Source organism: Salvelinus fontinalis, chromosome 17, assembly GCF_029448725.1.
Source record: "Salvelinus fontinalis isolate EN_2023a chromosome 17, ASM2944872v1, whole genome shotgun sequence".
Classification (NCBI taxonomy): domain Eukaryota; kingdom Metazoa; phylum Chordata; class Actinopteri; order Salmoniformes; family Salmonidae; genus Salvelinus; species Salvelinus fontinalis.
This window is the reverse complement of record NC_074681.1, coordinates 36,514,628-36,535,451: the sequence shown is the minus strand read 5'-3', so window position 1 is coordinate 36,535,451 and position 20,824 is coordinate 36,514,628. Positions and strand designations below refer to the sequence as shown.

Sequence of the window (20,824 nt, the reverse complement as noted above, 5' to 3'; positions counted from 1 at the left end):
GTCTCGTCCCTCCATGCGTGCTCCCCAGGGCTCTCATTATGACGATTGGCGACGATGCCTTTTATAATGTGTCCCCTGTCCCATTTGAAGGAGTGAGGGGTTTCCCCAGGGTCTTCAGTCCTCTAAGAGGTTGTGTAGCACTTTAAAGTCATTAATGTCCAAGTACTAGTCTGTAATGGTGTATTTGTTTATTGTGGAATGATCATTTTGTGGAAAGAGGGTATGCCCTACTCATTTCAATGGCTTTCAAGGAATGTAAGTGAGAAAATGTAGCGATATACGTTTGTTTTTCAATCAGTATTCTTGTAATGTCTCATTATGTGGCCTAAAAACTATGAGTATGGTTTGTGATGTTCCTCATACAGCCTACAGAATATTTAAAGCTGAACAATAAAGGATAGCTGCCTTTTAAATCAGCTTTAAGGCACTGCTGTACGCGAACACACACACATACACACAGACACACACCTCATACACCCCCAACACACAGACCCCCCCAACCACCCGCCTCCCCACACACCCCAGCTCTCCCTTGTGGGTAGCAGTTGTGTGGGGTTGGTCCTAGCATTAGAATCGACGGTGTGTGTCTCCTATGGCAGGGCCAGGCTTAGTGGGCGTTGTGTGCAGCTGGTAGACCTTCTTCCTCTATGGACCTCCAGTCTACTGCATCTTGACAGCTCTGACAGCTACGTTGACATCCCTTAAACATGCCATAATCTCTATCTCTCTCTTCCATCAAATCCCCAGGGCTAAACCGAAATAGTATCAGATAGCCAGATAGCATAATGTGCTACATGTTAATGTACTTTGAGGGTATAAAGTACCACACACACACACACACACACACACACACACACACACACACACACACACACACACACACACACACACACACACACACACACACACACACACACACACACACACACACACACACACACACACACACACACACACACACAGAGAGAGAGAGAGACAGTGGAGGACAACAGTTGGAGATGGCGCCGCAATGGCAACCTAACAAGGTGTTGGAGTCTAATGCAGGAGCCTGAGTTGAATGTGTAATGGTGGGTCAGGAGCCAGTTGACCTCCCTCTGTGGCTCATTTGCCACACATCTTAAGACCTGAAAACAAAGCCACCATAAATAATAGAACAGGTTGCTGAATCAAAGAGAACAAGGAGAGGACGAGCCTAGAATTGTTTGATTGTTGTGTTCACAGGAAAGAGAATAGTTGTTTAGAGATGCCATGGGAAGCGTTGGAAGTTAGGTGTGCGGCATGGAAATAGGTGTCCTTGGGTGTCCCCCCTCTGTACTGAGTTTTTAAGCAATTGTAATATACAATTCTGGTAGGGCCCCTCAGAATATTAGACCAATATCAGGTGAATATTTTATAGGCTTTGTGTCATCCAGAGCTCTGTGTCATCCAGATCTGGGACTATTCCTATGACTGTGACTGAGGCTGTTGTATCTCTGTCTCTGATTGGATAGATAAGGCTGGTACCCTTGAGTGGTGATGTTTGAGGAGATTCCCCGGTTGGTCGGTTAATAATGCAAGAGACTGGAGGCAGCGGTGAGAAGACATCCATCAGACGTCCTGACACAGACACAGGGAGAAGCTGGGGAGGGGGCTCACCTATTTTGTGTGTGTGTGTGTGTGTGTGTGTGTGTGTGTGTGTGTGTGTGTGTGTGTGTGTGTGTGTGTGTGTGTGTGTGTGTGTGTGTGTGTGTGTGTGTGTGTGTGTGTGTGTGTGTGTGTGTGTGTGTGAGAAGCTGTGGGGGCTTAGCTATAGTTACCACTCTGTAATAAAGGCTGTAGTATTATTGCCTTGGTGTGCTGAGATATAGTACAGCCTTAAGGGCGGACGCTTCTCTGTCGTTTTATGACGCTGTCTTCGTCTTTGTTTTCTCCCGGGTTAGTTTGGGATAGCATTTGTTTATGTTTTTGCTCAAGGTTGTTTGCGATAGTGTTGTGTGGGCTCCAATCCCTATGAGAGTAAGCTATTATAGTTCAGAAAGTTGAAAAGTTGGTGTTTGTCTGAGTTGAGGGTGATTTCATTTAATATTAATTTGAGGGGTGCTTATATTTGTCCTGTAATGGAAACTACCCCTGAGACACCATCAGGGAGTGGGGTCACAGCCAGGGTCGCCATTGTACAGCGCCCCTGGTGCAAGTGTCTTGCTCAAGGGCACAGCAACAAAAAAATTATTAAATCACCTTGTCGGCTCCAGTATTCAAACCAGCAACCTTTCAGTTACTGGTCCTACACTTTAACCTCAAGGCTACCTGCCGCCCCTAAAGAACAAATGTTGTGTGACAGGAATGGGAGTCGGACACCCGTGTGCGGATCACAATGGATTAGTAGTCCATCACCTTAACCACTCAGTGAACTCGTCCTTTGAAGTTCAACATAAGGAGTTTACATTGAGGGAGTTGTGACATCTGTGTAAATCTATCGACTTTGAACCAAGCCCGTGATTACAAAGTCATATTAGTGAATTTCAGTCCCACTTCTACATGTTTATTGAGCACTCGCAACAGGTTCACTACAAAGGATTGATTCTAGATAAGCCATCGAACTACATCCTTTGTGGGTACACATTTTCTCTCTCGTATTTAATGTGATTAAGAATGCATTTGGAAGTCTGTGTGTTGTGCCTGCCTTTAATCATGACCTGAAAAACACAGGTGTTCTACTCAGAGTGGCTCAGAGAAAGACCCTTTGTTATTGGTACTCAGGATCCTGGCACGCACTGCCACAGACCATTTACAGCTCCTGATCAAATAGGATTGCCTGTGAGTTATTTTCACTTGACATTTTGGAGAGCCGCTGGTCAGGAAAGCTGAAGTGACTGCTGTGGCTGTGTCGTCTGTCGTTTTAATGTTTCAATGCTTCCATGCAAATAGAAAGAGAGAGAGGGGGGGGGGAGTGGAAGATAAAGGGAGAGAGTGAAAAGTAGAGTGAAAGAAAGAAAGGGATAGAGAGGATATTTCATTTGCAAGTTTTCCCGTGTTAACTTCGAAATGATGCATCTTTATTTGATGAGGTAAAAGTAAAGAAAAACGGCAATTAATTAAACAAACAAAAAAACACAAATGTATCCTCACCAAAGCCTGTCAATTTTTAAAGGCTGTTTCCTTTGACTAGTTTAGTAGGGGAAACACAAAACAAGCTTCACATAGGCAGGACACATGCTCAGTCCCGCCTCCTGCTTTCTTTCTTTCTCTTTTCCTCTTTCTATCTCTCTGAGGTCTTGTCGTTTGACAGGACTGGCAGCGCTGCATCCATTTTGTTACTTCATGAATATTTAATCAGGCCCAGCCAAATTAACCCATGTATAATTTAGCGACGGCGTGTTGTTGTCTACCAATATGGCGTCTCCACCACCATTACGGAGTCATTTGTTTTTGGACCCCACTGTCTCCATGGAGACAAAGGGCCTAAGGCTGTTACGATGACGTATTACCGCCACACCGGCAGTCATGAATCATGACCGCAGTCAAATTCCACGTTGGCCGTTGAGTCACGGTAGCTAGGCTTCTCCAAAACTGTGCTCTGATGCCGCTGATGATCATTAGTAGCCTACCAAACTTCCTAACGGCCAATCACCAATGGCCTGGTACTCAGCTCTCTATTGTCCCTCTAATCACTCTGACATCAAGGCAAATGCAATAGAAAATCTAATCAAACACTTGATGAGAGCCCTGGCATTCAAACTATGAGCGGAATAGGATCACCTGTTGTGCAGAGAGAGCCAGCTCTTCATGGCTGGTTGATGCATGAATTGTGTAACATTTCTATAGGCTATGCAATTGTGTAAGAAAATTGTGATGGCCTCTATTAAAAAGAGGAGGGTCCCATCAGCTTTTAATTAACTAGGCCTACACTATATATTTCTCAACTTTCCTAATACTCAGCACATTGCTTCTCTTTACAACCGGAGTAGCCAACCTGGCTTGAACGAAAATGAACCGCAGGTAAAGGGTCCTCTATTTGCTGTCCAAGTGCATACGGATGTATTTTTCCCCTGTCCATGGTACATGACAATGGCCCATTCTAAATCAAAACTAATTTCACACATATATATATATATTAGTTAGTATATGTAAAGACAAGATTACATTAAGGATAGTCTGATGGGTGAGAATATTATCACTTGTGAATGATGCCCAGCGTGTGCAGACTAAGGCAAGAAACAGTGCATTCCTTTTTTTCATCATGCACCATGCATCATGCACCATGCAACATGCACCATGCATCATGTAGTGGCTAGGTAACTGTAAGTGTTGCATATATGCCTAGGACACCCTTGAACAAGGTTGGAGAGCCCGTAGCCTACGGAGCCTACACATGTGTTCTTATAAGGCCAGTCATTGCGCAATCGTGTGTAAAAACAGAGTTTTGACTGGCCACTATTTAAAGGAGGATACCAGCTTTCTCGTGCTGCTATAGCCTATCTATTGCTAAATTCTTCAAATCAAGCACATTAATACACTTTACAACTGGTGTAGCCTACCTGGTATATTAAATACGTAACCACGGGAAGCGCTTTCTCCATTCACTTCGAGTTCGTTTTTTGTTGTTGTGGTGGGCCACTCTGAGTCACAAATAATTCCACACATATATTAGTAGGCTGTATGTAAAGACCAGATTAAATTGAGAATAGTCTGATGGGTGAGAATATTAAAAAAGTCTTGTCAAATTGTGAATGAGAGACTGATGAAGTGTGTGCAGCCTGTGCAAGAAACAGAGCAGAGCACATGCCTTTCATGCAACTTTTTTTCAAATAATTATTAGAGTTGCATCCAGTAGCGGTGTGTGGGTAAAAGCACTGAGGAAGCCAAGCCAAGCCAGTAAAAAATACCTATGTTGTGATAATTGCGTTGCTTGCTCTATAACCCATTCGTTCATATGCCACGTGACATACAATAAGGCCGTGACAACAAAAAGATGACAGTCACACAGTGGAGGAATAAATTCAATTACACATATGTTTATTTCATCACAAAACCGGAGAGCAGCATCTGTCCAGTGAAGTCCACAAAGCAAATATTGCATGTAACAAACCATTATATCAATTACAGTATGGATAAAGCAAGTTAATGTTTTTTGACAGCTTACTAAACAGCTATTGATTTAGAACCAGAGTTACCGCATGTCAGCACAAAGACTTCAGGAGCACTGCCTCCGCTATTTCAGTACCATTTCAATTTAAACGTTTAAACATCATCAAATCAACAAGGCTATTTCATTGAGTGTACAAAATATTAAGGACACCTTCCTAATACTGAGTTGCCCTCAGAACAGCCTCAATCCATTGAGTTGGCTGGATGTCCTTTGGCTGGTGGACCATTCTTGATACACACAGGAAACTGTTGAGTGTGAAAAACCCAGCAGTGTTGCAGTTCTTGACACAAACTGGTGCGCCTGGAACCTACTACCATACCCTGTTCAAAGACACTTAAATATTCTGTCTTGCCCATTCACCCTCTGAATGGCACACATACACAATCCATGTCTCAATTGTCTCAAGGCTTAAAAATCCTTCTTTAACCTGTCCCCTCCCCTTCATCTACACTGGATTTAAAAATAGATTCACCTGGTCAGTCTATGTCATGGAAAGAGCATGTGTTCTTAATTTTTTTTACACTCAGTGTATAGGCTTAGTTTAATACACTGAAAACAAACGTCAAGATGCCGAAACAATTTAGTCCAATCAATGTTTCTAAATATCATGTGGCTGTCCATGGTACTGATTTGTGTGTGTGTGTGTGTGTGTGTGTGTGTGTGTGTGTGTGTGTGTGTGTGTGTGTGTGTGTGTGTGTGTGTGTGTGTGTGTGTGTGTGTGTGTGTGTGTGTGTGTGTGTGTGTGTGTGTGTGTGCGTAAAACAAGTAAAACAACAAATGTTGACTTACCCTCCTTTCAGACTAGTTGAATGCCAATGCCATCCACCTCTCTTTCATTTTGGCAAAACGGTCTATGGCTCTGTCATACAGTACGCTTGTAGTTTTTGTTGTCATAGGCTACCTAGCTAAAATACTTGCTTGCCTAACTTCCTCGCATGGACAAGCTAAGCTAGCGAGCTAGTTAACGTGAGCCTACTAGGCTACATCTAGGCTACATATTGAACTTCAATCGTCTCAGGCCAGTGGCACAACATAGTCATTTATGGTTAGTTCAGATTCGTTGTCATAAGCATTGGCCCGTACAGAGAAATACATCCAAATCCTCATCTCCAGCCATGGCTTAGGAAAGGGACGAATTAGCAACTACAGGACATCATCACAAGCAGACCAGAAACAGTTTTTCTGAAAATGTTGTTTTGCTAAGGAAGTGATGTGATTGGTCTGAAGCCAAATCCAAACTGGCCTCCCTCGGGGGGTGGGGGGGGGGGGGGGGGCTCAATGCTGATTGGCTAATTCTTTTACGATTGTTTTATCAAGGGAGGCCTAATGCTTGCTGGCATCAATCAATCAAATGCTATGGTGACAACATGTTATACTCTTTTGGTCCAGACAGCATCAGATACATGGGCTACCACTGAACACACACACAACATCTCTTTCATCCAATCAGAACTGCTGGATGATTGGTTACTCTTCACAACATAGGCTACTCTAGTTAGGCCTTAATAGTATAGTAATACAATGGTATCATATGTGCCTTTGATGCAAAAAGTGGTGCCTGTTCTTATTATTGTGGCATATCATAACAGAGAAATTCTTTGTAGTCAAATATTATACAGGAGGTATCTGAAATGCTTTGGAACAATCGTTTACTGTCATTTTTAGGTGATTGGTATATTGTGAATGTAATCATGTTTTCACCCCCGCAGGTGTCTGAAATGTGCTGATGCACCATGCCAGAAGAGCTGCCCCACCAACCTGGAGATCAAGTCCTTCATCACCAGCATCTCAAACAAGGCAAGAAAGCGCTTTCTCGCTTGGTCTTGATGATAATGGACAGACAGTATTAGGAATGCATAGACATGGTATATCGTCAAATTCCTTTATATGAATTACCTTAAACACAAAGAAAAATGTATGAATGCGTTTTTAACTGTATGTATAGTTACTCTAGAGTTGACCAATTCAACCGGTACCTTTCTCTCACCTCCACTGTGTTGCTACAATATCAACATGCCTGTGTGTGTATTTGTTTCTAATCAGAACTACTATGGAGCGGCCAAGGCCATTCTGTCGGACAACCCCCTGGGGCTGTCGTGTGGGATGGTGTGCCCCACCTCGGAGCTCTGTGTGGGGGGCTGCAACCTCTTCGCCTCCGAGGAAGGACCTATCAACATTGGGGGCCTGCAGCAGTTTGCTGTGGAGGTAACGTAGCCTGCTCTAATATATTTTGGAAAAATGAGCTTTGACCTCAGTATTGAACCTTTAGAAAAAGCCATTTGCAGATTTTTGTTCTTGGCAAAAATCCTTGTAGACTGAAATCCAGACCTGTTTTTTGCTAACATTCCGCTCTGTGTCATATGCCAAATATTTGTTGGCACAAACAGACTAGTACCCAGGCTAAGAACTTTCAGCCACAATATTACATTACAATTTGTGAAGTGCTGCTTGTATCAAATGTCCAGATATAGCCACCACAGCTCTCTCTGTACGGTTCCTCCAACCCCTCCACTCCACTGCTCTCCATTGAGCCCACAGCAGTAGTCGGAACAAAAACACTCATCTCTCCCCATCTGCTTCCTTTCTCTCTTCGTTGTTCCCGCTTCATTCTATTCCCTGTCCGCCTTCCTCCTCTTCCCTCTTCCCCTTCCTTTCTCCCCTGTCCTCCCCCCTCCGCTCACCTCCTCTCTCCTCTCCCCTCTCCTCTCCTTCCCTCCCAAGTCCTTCTCCTTCCTTCTCAGGGTTGTAAAGCGTGTGTCTCCAACAGAGTGACAGCTCCTCTCTCCCCAAATGCGAAAGGTCACGGTTGTTTATCAGACTGATGATTAGATAACCCCTTCTGAGATCCCTATCCTGCCTCTGCACACACAAACGCTTACGCACACACACACACACGAGAAGACACACAGGAACACATGCATTCACACACAGACACACACAAACACATACGTATGCACACACACTCACGAAGACACACACTCTCTCTCACCTTCTCCCTCTCTCGCTCTCCCTCTCTCTATATATATATATATATATTTTTATATTTTTTTTAACCTTTATTTAACTAGGCAAGTCAGTTAAGAATAAATTCTTATTTTCAACGACGGCCTAGGAATAGTGGGTTAACTGCCTGTTCAGGTGCAGAACAGTTATATACAGTTATATACAGTGCATTCGGAAAGTATTCAGACCCTTTGACTTTTTCAAATTTTGTTACATTACAGCCTTATTCTAAAATGTATTAAATCGTTTTTCCCCCTAATCAATCACACACAATAACCCATAATGACAAAGCAAAACAGTTTAAGACATTTTTGCTAATATATTAAATGTTTTAAAAATAGAAATATCACATTTGCATAAGTATTCAAACCCTTTACTCGGTACTTTGTTGAAGCCCCTTTGGCAGCGATTACAGCCTCAAGTCTTCTTGGGTATGACGCTACAATATTGGCACACCTGTATTTGCAGAGTTTCTCCCATTCTTCTTTGCTGCAGATCCTCTCAAGCTTTGTCAGTTTGGATGGGAGCGTCGCCGCACAGCTATTTTATGGTCAATCTTGGTTTCATCAGCCCAGAGAATCTTGTTTCTCATGGTCTGTCAGTGCTTTAGGTTCCTTTTGGCAAACTTTAAGCAGGCTGCCATGTGCCGTTTACTGAGGAGTGACTTCTGTCTGGCCATTCTACGATAAAGGCCTGATTAGCGGAGTGCTGCAGAGATGGTTGTTTTTTTGGAAGGTTCTCCCATCTCCACAGAGGAACTCTGGAGCTCCATCAGAGTGACCATTGGGTTCTTGGTCACCTCCCTGACCAAGGCCCTTCCACCCTGAATGCTCAGTTTGGCTGGGCGGCTAGCTCTAGGAAGAGTCTTGGTGGTTCCAAACCTCCTCCATTTAATAATGATAGAGGCCACTGTGTTTTTGGGAACCTTCAATGCTGTAGAAATCTTTTGGTAACCTTCCCTAGATCTGTGTCTCGACACAATCCTGTCTCGGAGGTCTACGGACAATTCCTTCAACCTCCTGGCTTGGTTTTTGCTCTGACATACACTGTCAACTGTGGGACCTTATATAGACAGGTGTGTGCCTTTCCAAATCATGTCCAATCAATTTAATTTACCAATGGTGGACTCCAGTCAAGTTGTAGAAACATCTCAAGGATGATAAATGGAAACAGGATGCACCTGAGCTCAATTTCGAGTCTCATAGCAAAGGGTCTGAATACTTATGGAAATAAGATATTTTTGTTTTTATTTTTGATACATTTGCAAGAATGTTTAAATGTACTGTATCTCTCTCTCTTTCTCACACACACACACACACACACACACACACACACACACACACACACACACACACACACACACACACACACACACACACACACACACACACACACACACACACACACACACACACACACACACACACACACACACACACACACACACACACACACTTGCTCCACAGGCTAGCTCTCTAATACACACAGGAAAGAGCATTTCCTCGATTGAGGTCTGTTGGAGACACAGAGCTTATTTTTTTTATAATATACGCTACCGGTCAAAAGTTTTAGAACACCTACTCATTCACAGGTTTTTCTTTACTTTCACGATTTTCTACATTGTATTGTAATAGTGAAGACATCTTAACTATGAAACTACACATATGGAATCATATAGTAACCAAAAATGCGTTAAACAAATCAAAATATATTTTATATTTGAGATTCTTCAAATAGCCCCCCTATTCCTTGATGACAGCTTTGCACACTCTTGGCATTCTCTCAACTAGCTTCACCTGGAATGCTTTTCCAACAGTCTTGAAGGAGTTCCCACATACGCTGTGCATTTGTTGGCTGCTTTTCCTTCACTCTGCTGTCCGATTCATCGCAAAACATCTCAATTTTGTTCAGGTCGGGGGATTGTGGAGGCCAGGTCATCTGATCGGGCACTCCATCACTCTCCTTCTTGATAAAATAGCCCTTACACAGCATGAAAGTGTGTTGGGTCATTGTCCTATTGAAAAACAAATGATAGTCCCACTAATCCCAAACCAGATGGGATGGCGTATCGCTGCAGAATGCTGTGGTATCCATGCTGGTTAAGAGTGCCTTGAATTATAAATAAATCACAGACAGTGTCACCAGTAAAGCACCCCCACACCATCACACCTCCTCCTACATGCTATACGGTGGGAAATACACATGCAACGATCATCTGTTCACCCACACCGTGTCTAACAAAGACACGGCGGTTGGAACCAAAAATCTGCATTTTGGACTCCAGACCAAAGGACAAATTTCCACCAGTCTAATGTCCATTGCTCGTGTTGCTTGGCCCAATTAAGTCTCTTATTCTTATTGGTCTCCTTTAGTAGTGGTTTCTTTCTGGTCTCCTCTGAACAGTGGATGTTGAGATGTGTCTGTTACTTGAACATTTATATGGGCTGCCATTTCTGAGGCTGGTAACTCTAATAAACGTATCCTCTGCAGCAGAGGTAACTCTGGGTCTTCTAACCCTAACCCCAGCCTAAACTCTAACTCCAGTTGAATGTCCCAATTCCGGCTCAACCCAAAACCTATCCTCAACCCTTCCCCTATGGCTAGGGGGAGAGCGAGGGAGGGGAGAGAGCGAGGAGGGAGAGGGGGGAAGGGTGAAAAAAGGGCGAGGGAGAGAAAAGAGGAGAAGATAAAGAGCATTTTATTTTACCAGGCAAGTCAGTTAAGAACCAATAATTATTTACAATGACAACCTACCCCGGCCAATTGCACACCGCCCTATTGGACTCCAATCTCAGCCGGTTGTGATACAGCCTGGAATTGAACCAGGGTCTGATAACTCTAGCACTGAGATGCAGTGCCTTAGACCGCTGCGCCACTCGGGAGTAGGGGATTAGAGAATGGAGAGAGCGAGAGAGAGAGAACAGCTATAAAAACCGACAGACATGTTACGCAACTAATAAACGTTGATTTGATTTTGTCTGTCTGTCTGTCTGTCTGTCTGTCTGTCTGTCTGTCTGTCTGTCTGTCTGTCTGTCTGTCTGTCTGTCTGTCTGTCTGTCTGAGTATTTCCCCAATTTACCCATTGCAGCTTTATCACCACCGTTTTTGCCTTCAATGCAATGTCCTGATTTATGTTAACTCCCTTTACACACATCTATGTATCAATACCTTTACTCATATATTTTTGTATTGACATAAGCATCATGCCACGTGACAATTCACCCTCCATTGAATGCAATGTATTCATTTAGGCATCATGTCCATGATACCTTTCTCTAGCTTCCATAGTGTGATGCTAATCTCTCCCCCATTGTAAGCAATGTATTCACTTAGGAGTCATGTCCGTGATGCCTTTCTCTAGGCTTCCATAGTGTGATGCTAATCTCTCCCCTACTGAATGCAATGTATTCACTTAGGAGTCATGTTCCTTGAAGCCTATCTTTTTGCAAAATCATACCAGATTGATGCTTATCAATGATATCATGTTGTGGCATCCCACTGTCCCTTACTCAGCTCCACTGTCGACCTGGGATGTCCTGTGACAATTACCGTGATTTCTGGCAATTGAACCGCTTGAAAAAGGATTTAGACAGGACCCGTAACAGGTATCAGTATTGAAGATTCAAAGCACAGGTATCAGGAATATCTCTGTATATACCTGACCAATATTGAAAATTCAAAGCCCCTTTGCTAAAAATCTTTTTAGAATACTGTAAAATCTCAGCAGACAAAATGAATGAGGAAAATATCAATATACAGTTGACGTCGGAAGTTTACATACACTTAGGTTGGAGTCCTTAAAACTCGTTTTTCAACCACTCCACAAAATTCTTGTTAACAAACTATAGTTTTGGCAAGTCGTTTAGGACATCTACTTTGTGCATGACACAAGTAATTATTTCATTTATAATTCACTGTATCACAATTCCAGTGGGTCAGAAGTTGCAGAAAATTATGTCATGGCTTTAGAAGCTTCTGATAGACTAATTGACATCATTTGAGTCAATTGGAGGTGTACCTGTGGATGTATTTCAAGGCCTACCTTCAAACTCAGTGCCTCTTTGCTTGACATCATGGGAAAATCAAAAGAAATCAGCCAAGACCTCAGAAGAAAAATGTAGACCCCCACAAGTCTGGTTCATCATTGGGAGCAATTTCCAAACGCCTGAAGGTACCACGCTCATCTGTACAAACAATAGTACACAAGTATAAACACCATGGGACCACACAGCCGTCATACCACTCAGGAAGGAGACGCGTTCTGTCTCCTAGAGACGAATGTACTTTGGTGCGAAAAGTGCAAATCAATCCCAGAACAACAGCAAAGGACCTTGTGAAGATGCTGGAGGAAACAGGCACAAAAGTATCTATATCCACAGTAAAACGAGTCCTATACCGACATAACCTGAAAGGCCGCTCATCAAGGAAGAAGCCACTGCTCCATAAAAAAGCCAGACTACACATGGGGACAAAGATTGTACTTTTTGGAGAAATGTCCTCTGGTCTGATGAAACAAAACAGAGCTTTTGGGCCATAATGACCATTGTTATGTTTGGAGGAAAAGGGGGAGGCTTGCAAGCCGAAGAACACCATCCAACAGTGAATCATCGGGGTGGCAGCATCATGTTGTGGGGGTGCTTTGCTGCTGGGGGGACTGGTGCACTTCACAAAATAGAAGGCATCATGAGGAAGAAAATTATGTGGATATATTGAAGCAACATCTCAAGACATCAGTCAGGAAGTTTAAGCTTGGTCGCTCTGGATAAGAGCGTCTGCTAAATGACTTAAATATAAATGTAAATGTAAGGGAATTGTCCAGCCCATTGGGTATCTCACTACACCCCCATAATGCCATGTCTTGAAATATGCAAACAGACAAATTAAAAAGATGTTTATATTGTAATACGTCTGACAACTTTTCAGCTCCGCCCATAACTTTTGGGATTTATAGTATTCCCAAAAAGCATGGATTATTGAGTCATTATTAGTTTTACACTGAAGACATGACTCTACGGTTGTGCTGTAGAATTTGTGAATTCTGTATAATAAATTCTATACATTAGTTTATACTGGATTAAGCATACATTTTAATTAACTGTAATTTCGTTAGTTATGCTACAACATTCCCTCCATCTTGTGCCAACATCAGTTCCTTTTAAGTCTTGGTTCCAGAAATTAAAATAAAAAAATCTAAGAGATTGTCAATTTTATATGCTCTTCGCAAGGTTTTATAGGTTGCTCTGATGTTCAAAAGATTTCAAATAGAATTTTCATGATATGTAACTTTTAAGTTGCATGTATTTTAAAATGTCTACATTGGCCAGTCCAAAATTGCTTTTCAATTCTGTCATGTAAATAAATGTTTTCCTGTTTGCAAGTCATTTACGGTTTCTATGCTATTGTGGACCAATTTATCAGTGAATTGTGAAAAGCTATCCAAGGATTGTTCCATAGGGTTGTGTTTTTAGGGAGAAATATTGGTTCTTGTAGAATACGTTTCATTTTCTTCCACGATGTTGTAGTGTTCTTAACTATGAAGATGTTCATGTTCTTAGCTTTATCCTTTGAAAATAGACGCGTACAAATATTCTGGGGATGTGTACATCTTCAATATGTACCAATTGTTCCTCTTTAGGGTATTTGACTATATGTCACAAGTTAAAGACTTGGGTAGCGAGTTGATACAATTCTAGAAGGCTAAAACCAAGGCTAAAAGGCTAAAACCAGCCTCAGACTTGGGAAGATGTAAAACTTTCCTTTTTATTCTATGAATTTTATTTTCCCACATGAAGTCTGTTATGACCAAGTATATGTCTTTGGTGGGGTAATTGGTATTACTGACGATAAATACAAAAACATTGACAAGGTTTATTCTACCTGTATGATTTATGTGAAGATTGAAGATTTAATTGGAATAAAGTTATCTTTATACAGTATATTTGTTGTCACTTATTAAGCATCCTAGGTATTTCATATTTTTTGTGGTCCACTTATAGGATTGCTGTAGATCATGAGCTATTCTTCTTCTTTTTCCTATTGCCATTACAGTTGAAGTCGGAGGTTTACATACACCTTAGCCAAATACATTTAGACTCAGTTTTCCACGGAGACCTGACATTTAATCCTAGTAAAAATTCCCTGTCTTAGGTCAGTTAGGATCACCACGTTATTTTAAGAATGTGAAATGTCAGAATAATAGTAAAGAGAATGATTTAATTCAGCTTTTATTTCTTTCATCACATTCCCAGTGGGTCAGAAGTTTACATACACTCAATTAGTATTTGGTAGCATTGCCTTTAAATTGTTTAACATGGGTCAAATGTTTCGGGTAGACTTCCACGAGCTTCCCACAATAAGTTGGGTGAGTTTTGGCCCATTCCTCCTGACAGAGGTGGTGTAACTAAGTCAGGTTTGTAGGCCTCCTTGCTCGCACATGCTTTTCCAGTTCTGCCCACACATTTTCTATGGGATTGAGGTCAGGGCTTTGTGATGGCCACTCCAATACCTTGACTTTGTTGTCCTTAAACCATTTTGCCACAACTTTGGAAGTATGTTTGGGGTCATTGTCCATTTGGAAGACCCATTTGTGACCAAGCTTAAACTTCCTGACTGATGTCTTGAGATGTTGCTTCAATATATCCACATAATTTTCTTCCTCATGATGCCTTCTATTTTGTGAAGTGCACCAGTCCCCCCAGCAGCAAAGCACCCCCACAACATGATGCTGCCACCCCGATGATTCACTGTTGGATGGTGTTCTTCGGCTTGCAAGCCTCCCCCTTTTCCTCCAAACATAACAATGGTCATTATGGCCCAAAAGCTCTGTTTTGTTTCATCAGACCAGAGGACATTTCTCCAAAAAGTACAATCTTTGTCCCCATGTGTAGTCTGGCTTTTTTATGGAGCAGTGGCTTCTTCCTTGATGAGCGGCCTTTCAGGTTATGCCGGTATAGGACTCGTTTTACTGTGGATATAGATACTTTTGTGCCTGTTTCCTCCAGCATCTTCACAAGGTCCTTTGCTGTTGTTCTGGGATTGATTTGCACTTTTCGCACCAAAGTACATTCGTCTCTAGGAGACAGAACGCGTCTCCTTCCTGAGTGGTATGACGGCAGTGTGGTCCCATGGTGTTTATACTTGTGTACTATTGTTTGTACAGATGAGCGTGGTACCTTCAGGCGTTTGGAAATTGCTCCCAATGATGAACCAGACTTGTGGGGGTCTACATTTTTCTTCTGAGGTCTTGGCTGATTTCTTTTGATTTTCCCATGATGTCAAGCAAAGAGGCACTGAGTTTGAAGGTAGGCCTTGAAATACATCCACAGGTACACCTCCAATTGACTCAAATGATGTCAATTAGTCTATCAGAAGCTTCTAAAGCCCATGACATAATTTTCTGCAACTTCTGACCCACTGGAATTGTGATACTGTGAATTATAAATGAAATAATTACTTGTGTCATGCACAAAGTAGATGTCCTAAACGACTTGCCAAAACTATAGTTTGTTAACAAGAATTTTGTGGAGTGATTGAAAACGAGTTTTATGGACTCCACCCTAAGTGTATGTAAACTTCCGACGTCAACTGTATATTGATATTTTCCTCATTCATTTTGTCTGCTGAGATTTTACAGTATTCTAAAAAGATTTTTAGCAAAGGGGCTTTGAATTTTTAATATTGGTCAGGTATATCCGGAGATATTCCTGATACCTGTGCTTTGAATCTTCAATACGGATACCTGTTACGGGTCCTGTCTAAATCCTTTTTCAAGCGGTTCAATTGCCAGAAGAAACATTGCTTCTAAGAGCACCAAATCACGGTAATTGTCACAGGACATCCCAGGTCGACAGTGGAGCTGAGTAAGGGACAGTGGGATGCCACAACATGATATCATTGATAAGCATCAATCTGGTATGATTTTGCAAAAAGATAGGCTTCGAGGAACATGACTCCTAAGTGAATACATTGCATTCAGTAGGGGAGAGATTAGCATCACACTATGGAAGCCTAGAGAAAGGCATCACGGACATGACTCCTAAGTGAATACATTGCTTACAATGGGGGAGAGATTAGCATCACACTATGGAAGCTAGAGAAAGGTATCATGGACATGATGCCTAAATGAATACATTGCATTCAATGGAGGGTGAATTGTCACGTGGCATGATGCTTATGTCAATACAAAAATATATGAGTAAAGGTATTGATACATAGATGTGTGTAAAGGGAGTTAACATAAATCAGGACATTGCATTGAAGGCAAAAACGGTGGTGATAAAGCTGCAATGGGTAAATTGGGGAAATACTCAGACAGACAGACAGACAGACAGACAGACAGACAGACAGACAGACAGACAGACAGACAGACAGACAGACAGACAGACAAAATCAAATCAACGTTTATTAGTTGCGTAACACGTCTGTCGGTTTTTATAGCTGTTCTCTCTCTCTCTCTCTCTCGCTCTCTCCATTCTCTAATCCCCTACTCCCGAGTGGCGCAGCGGTCTAAGGCACTGCATCTCAGTGCTAGAGTTATCAGACCCTGGTTCAATTCCAGGCTGTATCACAACCAGCTGAGATTGGAGTCCAATAGGGCGGTGTGCAATTGGCCGGGGTAGGTTGTCATTGTAAATAATTATTGGTTCTTAACTGACTTGCCTGGTAAAATAAAATGCTCTTTATCTTCTCCTCTTTTCTCTCCCTCGCCCTTTTTTCACCCTTCCCCCCTCTCCCTCCTCGCTCTCTCCCCTCCCTCGCTCTCCCCCTAGCCATAGGGTAAGGGTTGAGGATAGGTTTTGGGTTGAGCCGGAATGTGGACATTCAACTGGAGTTAGAGTTTAGGCTGGGGTTAGGGTTAGAGTTAAGTCTTAGTGTAAGGGCTGTCGTTCTCCTCATCCTCGGATGAGGAGAGGAGAGAAGGATCAGTAGACCAAAACGCAGCATTCGGGAAATAAGCCATCTTTTATTTGTAACGATGATGGCAACACGAAAAACAAAACACTTTCAAAATACAAAACAAGAAAACGACGTAGACAAAAACCTATACATGAACTTACATAACTAACGTAAAACTCACGGACAGGAACAGACTACATCAAAACGAAACGAACATCCAAACAGTCCCGTATGGTGCAAACATAACACAGATACGGAAGACAATCACCCACAAACAAACAGTGAGAACACCCTACCTAAATATGACTCTTAATTAGAGGAAAACTCAAAACACCTGCCTCTAATTAAGAGCCATACAAGGCAACCCAAAACCAACATAGAAACAGAAAACATAGACTGCCCACCCAAAACACACGCCCTGACCATAAACACATACAAAAACAACATAACACAGGTCAGGACCGTTACACTTAGGTGAGAGTTGAGTCAGAATGTGGACTTGAAGCTAAGGTTAGGGTTAGGGTGTGTGTGTGTGGAGGGGGGGTGCTATATGGAATTGTTTTAAGAAGGTCGTACGAAGGATAATTTAGCTATTGATTTAGAATTTCAAGCCCCCTTGAAGTATAAAAAAAAAATATATTATTTGATACAAATGTAAAAAAAAAAATACAAACACATTGAATAACAGATTCACTACATGGAACAACATGTGGATGCTAATCTTTTAACAAAATTGTACCAGATGGACGCTTATATGCTGATACCAAGCTGGACGCCTATAGTACCCAGGTTCCCTAAAGGTACAGGCAAAAGATGCTTGCAGAATTAAAAATATACCATAAATAGCCAAACATTCTGAAAATGCATTTATGTCATTTTGCCAACTTTGCTCATCCGATATGCAGGCTATTCAATTCACATTCTGTAGCTGCACATAAATGAGGCACCATTATCATAGTACCCACATAATAAAACTGCCATAGTGTGTCAGAGGTTCCCTGGAAAATAGAGTTATGATACTGTAAACTACTGCAGACTGGCTAGCATGGCTCAGCACAGAACCACCATCGAGAGCACCAGTCCTCCATCTCAACAAGTAGCAGTGGGGTTAAAGATGGACTGTAATCATTTTGTTCAATTTCAACTTGTCAGTTCCTCTCATATCAAATGTCACATATTAATGTGCAATTCCTCTTTTGGAATGCCCCTCACACTAAAATCCCAGCCCACTCAGGGCTCTGACCTTTGTCCAATGTGACAACCATAAATGTCAAGTCCATATGAACTTCTTCCTGGCCTGTCAAACGGATACTGGAAATGTTTTGTTTTCTTCTTCTTAAGACGTCGTTCCGTCGTTTTTCATTCCAGGTTTTCAGCAAAATGGGAATTCCTCAGGTGCGGAACCCTGACCTGCCGCCTCCGGATGACATGCCGGAGAGCTTTCATGCCAAGATCGCTCTGATTGGTTGCGGACCGGCGAGCATCAGCTGTGCCTCCTACCTGGCCAGACTGGGATATGACAACATCACCGTGTTCGAGAAACAGAAATATATCGGTGGCTTGAGGTAGATGGGCTGCACTTATTATTACTAATTTCCGAGACTTAGGAATTGAATTAGATGTGATTCTATCTGTACTGTGTGTGAGGTCACTCAATGTTGAAGGGGGAAATTGCAATACACTCTACTTGGAGCGACAGTCATGATGCTTACATAACACTTCCATAAGGATGACATCCTGTACATAATGCCTGGTCGTATGCCTGGAATACTGTGTACGCATATGAAAGTATGAACTCCTTATGCTGCATCTACGTTAACTCAACACATTAAACAGTATGTGATCAATGGATGCACAATCCTGTTTGTAATTCTTTTACATTCAACCATTTTTGACACCGTGGCATTCCATTTCAGAGATAAGACCTTTGTGCAAAAGCCTTAAGCCAAAAGCCTTAAGTTATCCAGTGGATCAAATATTATTAGTATTGATGATTTATTTACTTGATTGATAGTTAGTGATTAATAACTGGTACTATTTCATTTCTTCCTCTATTCCTCTGTTTCAGTACTGCAGAGATCCCTCAGTTCCGCCTGCCCTATGAGGTGGTGCAGTTTGAGATAGAGCTGATGAAAGACCTGGGGGTGAAGGTAATAAGCACACGGAACACGCACACACACATGCATGAAAGCAAGCACACGTGCACATACGAAAGCATGTGCACGCACACACACACGAAAGCACACACACACACACGAGCAAGAACGCAAGCACACACGAATGCACACGTGCGTACACACACCACCTCACCACACCTGACTGCTTACACACACCTCATCGCTTGTACACACTTGACTGCACGCACATTCACCCAACCACGGACACACAATGCTTACTCACACGCAGCAGTCTCACTCTCACTGTCAAGAGCTATGAACCCTTCACCAGGAAAATATCAGTGACATTAATAACGACAATAGAAAGCCCTAAACAAACAAACAAGGACAGGGCAGAAGGAGACAATTAGAAGCCACGGTGGGGGAAGCTAAGTGACAAAGAGACTTCCTCCGGCGAGTGGCATCCATCTGGTCATTGTCTGAATGCCACGGCCTGGGAAAGGGCCAATCAATACTACTCATCCAGCTCACCTGACCGTGATTAATTTGATTTATTCTTAATTGTTTATTTATTTGACAGGGTGACAGAGAGAGAAGGGAAGAGAGTGAGAGAGAGAGAGAAAGAGATGGGGTAGGGAGAAAGGTGGAGAGGGAAAGGGGTGAAAAAGAAAGACGGAGAGAGAAAAGAAAGAGAGATAAAAGAGAGTGGGGGAGACAGCATTCCTTGAGGTTGGCTAGATAGAAGAGAAGGGATGGAGGGAGGGGAAATAGATATTGCTTCTTGTGTTCTGACCAATTACTTCAAGGCTTTATTTATCTCCAGAAATGAATCCCATTACGATGGCCTCAATTAATTTAATTGAGAGAAAGAGTGTGGGGGAAATGAGAAGGACTTCACTCTATTACACCAGTGACAAACACAAACAAACAGACCGCTGTTGTGACTGTGTCCTTTGTCTCTGTTCCATGTGGTTACTTAACCCCAGATTAATGCTATCCGACCATTGTCCTATTGTCTTTGTACTTCTATTTCGTTGTGTTTATTTATGTAAGCCAGTTGCAATTACAAATGTCACTGATTATTAACTTACAGTAAGTTAGTAAGTTACAGCTAATAATACAGTGGCAAATGCACAAAATCCCTAAAATGCCTAACGTGGTACTTTTCTCCTCTCAGGTTGTCCTAGAGAAGGGACTGGGTATGAACGGGATGAGTCTGACCTCTCTGAAAGACGAGGGATTCCAGGCCGTCTTCATTGGAATTGGTCAGTCACTTGCATATATCATTTCTTACCTTACATAAAATATGCTGTGATATAGTGTAGCTTGTTCTGCAAAGCAACTCTCATTTTAAAGAGTAGGATGAATTACTCAAATTCAAAGACTATAAGATGTACAGTGCCTTCAGAAAGTATTCATACCCCTTGACTTATTCCACATTTTGTTGTGTTACAGCTTGAATTCAAAATAGATTAAATATATATTTTTCTCGCTCCCATCTTCACACAATACCCCATAATGGGAAAGTGAAAACATGTTTTTAGACATTTTTGAAAATGAAATACAGAAATATCACATTTACATAAGTATTCACACCCCTGAGTCAAGACTTTGTAGAATCACCTTTGGCAGCGATTATAGTTGTCTTTCTGGGTCTCTAAGAAAGTCTCTAACTTTCTAC

The 20,824-nt window shown here is 42.1% G+C and overlaps 1 protein-coding gene across 1 annotated transcript in view; it reads left to right on the top strand.

Annotated features, from left to right (window-relative positions):
* dpydb (dihydropyrimidine dehydrogenase b) overlaps positions 1–20,824 on the top strand; it is a 136,523-nt gene that overhangs the window by 34,433 nt on the left and 81,266 nt on the right. The window contains exons 4-8 of the mRNA XM_055867260.1: positions 6,838–6,925; positions 7,172–7,333; positions 18,395–18,591; positions 19,095–19,176; positions 20,321–20,408. Of these exons, the coding sequence (XP_055723235.1) occupies positions 6,838–6,925; positions 7,172–7,333; positions 18,395–18,591; positions 19,095–19,176; positions 20,321–20,408 (617 nt within the window). The remainder of the gene's footprint in view (positions 1–6,837; positions 6,926–7,171; positions 7,334–18,394; positions 18,592–19,094; positions 19,177–20,320; positions 20,409–20,824) is intronic.